This window comes from Sinocyclocheilus grahami, unplaced genomic scaffold (assembly GCF_001515645.1).
Source record: "Sinocyclocheilus grahami isolate Dianchi unplaced genomic scaffold, SAMN03320097.WGS_v1.1 scaffold1837.1, whole genome shotgun sequence".
In the NCBI taxonomy this organism is placed as follows: Eukaryota; Metazoa; Chordata; class Actinopteri; order Cypriniformes; family Cyprinidae; genus Sinocyclocheilus; species Sinocyclocheilus grahami.
In genome coordinates, this window is record NW_015507016.1 from 14,268 (window position 1) to 18,738 (window position 4,471).

At 37.0% G+C, this 4,471-nt stretch overlaps 1 protein-coding gene across 1 annotated transcript in view; it reads left to right on the forward strand.

The window, feature by feature from the left end:
* LOC107572940 (MAP kinase-interacting serine/threonine-protein kinase 1-like) overlaps positions 1 to 1,834 on the forward strand; it is a 5,103-nt gene extending 3,269 nt beyond the window's left edge. The window contains exons 7-8 of the mRNA XM_016259379.1: positions 876 to 919; positions 1,002 to 1,834. Of these exons, the coding sequence (XP_016114865.1) occupies positions 876 to 919; positions 1,002 to 1,191 (234 nt within the window). The 3' untranslated portion in view covers positions 1,192 to 1,834. The remainder of the gene's footprint in view (positions 1 to 875; positions 920 to 1,001) is intronic.
* The last annotated feature ends 2,637 nt before the right edge of the window (positions 1,835 to 4,471 follow it).

Below are 4,471 nucleotides of genomic sequence, written 5' to 3' on the forward strand. Positions count from 1 at the left end.
TATATATATATATATATATATATATACGTATGTAATATGTTAAAATATGGGGTCAGTAAGTTATTCAACAAGGATACATTAAATTGATCAAAAGTGACAGTAAAGATTTTTACTTTGTTACAAAAGCATTCAATTTCAAATAAACAATGTTCTTTTGAACTTTTTTTATTCTTTAAAGAATCTTGGAGAAAAAAAAAATGTATCACAGTTTCCACAAAAATATTAAAGCTGCGGTCCATAACTTCTGGCGCTCTAGCGGTTAATAAACAGAAATGCGTGCGTCTTGCGGAAGAACATTGTAGCCGGAGCTATTTCTCTCTGTTTATGTCTATGACAAATCACGCCGGTACTGGGCTACTCCGCAGCGGTTCCACCAGTGCCACTCTGAAATAGTCAGAATATAAACACTTATTATTGTAGTGATTCAGGATAAGCCAAAAACACGGTTTGGAAAATGGATTCATGGTGTGCTCACTTGGTAAATTTTGAACACAAAAAAAGTTACGGACTGCAGCTTTAAGCAGCCCTTTATTGATAATAATAATAATAATAGTTTCTTAAGCAGCATATCAGCATATAATAATATTTTGAAAATCTAGCATTACATCACCGGAATAAATTACATTTTTAAATATATAAAAAAAATAAAACATTTTAAATTGTAATAATTTAACAATATTACTGTTTTTTTTAATGCATTCTTTTTTTTTTTCTTTTTTCCCCCAAAACATTCAAAAGACTTACCAACCCCAAACGTTTGTCGATAGTATACATTATTCAAATCTAATGTAATAATATACAAAATATATGCCATATATATTATTATGTCTATTTTTACTTTTATTAAATTTTTATTTACTCGTTTACATTTTCAGAATGCACCTGAAAGAGTTCTTCAAACTCCTCGTGTTCTACAAAGGTATTTGATTTCGATGCAGTAGATTAAGTATATTTTCCAGTCTCTGTAATGTTTCTAACCGACTCTCTGGTTGAACCCACAGAAACTGCAGCACTAAAGACCTGACACAGTTCGCCGCTGATGCCATCGCGTTCAATCGGCAGCTGTCTCAGAAGGAGGAAGAGCAGGAGGACTTTGGTGCCATGGTCTGCTCCATGAGGCTCTCCCCTCCATCTAACTCTAGACTAGCCCGTCGCCGAGCACAGTCTCAAGCACTACGCACCAATACCTGACACCTGCCCACCCGACAGGTGCTCCGGTTATACTCGTGCACACCATAGTGCGTTATAAGCCTTCATACGCATACATTCTCTGGTGAACTGAATGGGTTCTTGAGCAAACACACTCTAACCTTGGCTAACACACGTATATGCATCACAGGCTCAGTGCTACCAACTTGTAGCAAAGACTAGCCTTATATATACAAACCAAAAACATCCAGACGATTCTAATTTCTTTACAGGTCTTTTACTCTGTGTAATGTGAGATTTGTGTATTTTAAGCATCAGAAATTGTGCTTTTTTAAAAATATTTATTACCAAATATTTATGGCTGGCAGTGTTTGTCAGTCTGATATAAAAAGGGTGCTCAGCTCTGAGGGAATCTAGAGACGTTGATTTTAATGTTGCCACAGCAGTGAGGCTTTTAATCGACATTCACATTTTTATACGTTTTAACATTTTAAAAAACCACTCGAGTTACTGTAAAGCACTGGCCATCTTGCTTTGTTACTTTTCTATTGTTTGTTTTATATAAGGTCTAGCTGTAGTATAGTTATTGTTCAGCGAATAATGTTTTGGTTTATTTGAGCTATGTAAAGCAATGCTTAAAGGGTTAGTTCACCCAAAAATGAAAATTAGGCTGTGTTTTACTCACCCCTGAGGCATCCTAGGTGTATATGACTTTCTTCTTTCAGACGAATCCAGTCGGAGTTATATAAAAAAGGTGTCTTTGATCTTTCAAGCCATTTAATACCACTCAGTGGGTGTTGCATTGCTTTAGTCCAAAAGAACTTAAATAAAAATCGCCCATCCATAAAAAAAAAAAGTGTCTCACACGGCTCCGGTGGGTGAACAAAGGCCTTCTGTAACGAATCGATGTGTTTTTGTAAGAAAAATATCCATATTCAAAACGTAATAATCACGTTAATGTAGCTTGCACCAACTAATTCTTGACCGTTGTTTTGTTTTGATCTCTCTGCTGCGTTTCCGCGTGCGTCACTTCTGAGCGGCGCATGCGCAACGCCGACGTCTTACGTCATCCGCCCGGAGCTGCTTCTGTTTACAACAGTGAGCGCAAGCTAGATTCAAGTGATTATTACGTTTTGAATATGGATATTTTTCTTACAAAAACGCATCGATTCGCTACAGAAGGCATTTGTTCACCCCCCGGAGCCGTGTGAGACACTTTTTTTTATTTAAGTTCTTTTGGACTGAAACAATTCAACACCCGCTGAGTGGCATTAAACGGCTTGAAAGATCAAAGAAAATGTTTTATATAACTCCGACTGGATTCGTCTGAAAGAAGAAAGTCATATACACCTAGGATGCCTCGGGGGTGAGTAAAACGCAGCCTAATTTTCATTTTTGGGTGAACTAACCCTTTAAGTGGAAATGCATTTGAGAGCTATTGCTGCTTTAATGAGGGTGCTGATGAGGTATTATATACATTTGACCAGATACTTTCAGCTCAGATAGTTAGTAAATATTGCACAGTATGTATTTTTGTCTTTTCAGATTTCAGATGATTATATTTTCTTCATTTTATGTATATTTTTTCATGGTTCCGCTTTGTCTTTTAGAGTATTGAACTTTATTTTGTTGTAAAAGTGAACAATTTCTCTATGCATCAGGGCGATGAGCCTGTTTTTAAGCCTATTCAGTTATAAGATGATACATTTTATTATTTTTGTTTTTATTAAGTGTAAATTGTGCCATTTTTGGGGGCAGAGCTCCTAGTGTGCAAAATAAGTAAATTACCTCTCAGTTGCCTTTCAAGTGATAAAACATGCACGGTTATTTTTTCCTGTTATTTGTTGTTTAAAGTGCTATTTAAGGTAAGATGAAATGGAAGTTAGTGGTTGTCCATGTATTATGTATGTGTATTTATGAGTAAGTGTTGGGAAACTTTTCATGTACCAGGGATGACACAAGAGGGAGCTACCTCACATTAATGGCTATGTTCTCAGTATTCAGTGCTTGTGTGATACTCTTAATGGCGTATCAAAGGCTAATTTCACAAATGCTGTCTATGGAATGACCATTTAACCCTAAAAACTCTGGGACGGATCATAGGTCAGAGGTGTTAATTTGGTTTTCCAATTCAGAGAAATAAAGTAGTTTGCACTGACACTGGAGTCTTTATTCAATGCACTTAATACAGCAATATTGTGGATTGTTGTTGTGGATAACAGAAATGTGATGATTATGATATCCTTATGTAAATAACCTTGAATGAACAGCCAGTGCATACTATCTTCCCTGTGAGGACCTGAGCGCGTATGAACACAATAATAAAGAAAAGCACAGGAAATAAAGTACTATATTTAAACCCTTCCTCAATTCTTTCTTGCACTGAAAAGAGAGTGTTTTTATTCGTCTCTAGCCATGTGGAGGAGACTGAGCAGACGGGACTTGTGTCCTTGGATATGAGTGTCAGGAGAACCTGGAGGTGTTAATGATTGTTTCCAAGTGAATTGATATTCTACTAGAAGTGTTTGAGCATATATTGTGCATCATGTAAGTTGTAATGTTTAAGCCGAACCTGAAAGCGTTGAAGGCTAACACAGAGGAGGATAACTCCAGAATTCCACAGACTCAAATTGAAAGGCATTTGTTTGTGGTTAGTAAGATACATGTATGAAATGTATGCAGTATATGGATAATTGTGCGTGCATCTATTAATCAATTTGAGTCTAATATCATCCCATAGATAACGGGATTCGTGCATCTGTATGTTGGAGCGATGAAGCGGGACTCGAGGGCGCCTCCTGCGGTGATGAGCGGAATGATTCCGGCGTCAAGCGCTCAGAGGAGTCGCTCCACCTCAAACCGCCCAGAGCGAAAAGAAGCGCTCCTCCAGCGGCTGAAGTTGAAAAGCCCGGAGAATCACCTGAAACTCCTGAAGATTCGCTAAAATAGAGGACAACACCGGCCAACTCTACGAAAGCTCATCTTCTGGTGAGTTTAAAGAATTTATTTTTACCTGTAGAGACGGAAGTCGTTCATTTTCAGAGTATAATGTCGCCCGCAGTTCAATTACGGACTGGGAATGTTTTCATATTGATTGTATCTCTAAATACGTCGTTTTATATTAAAATATAGGCTATTAAAAGTAGGCCAATGTCAAAACGCCTCTAAACCACTGAGTGTAGATAGATTTTACTAGAAAAAAAAAAAATTATATCTGTCTGTCTGTCTGTCTATCATTTTATTTAGGACTATTCTAATGTTCTATCTATGAATCTATCTATCTGTCTGTCTGTCTATCATCTATCTGTCTGTCTGTCTGTCT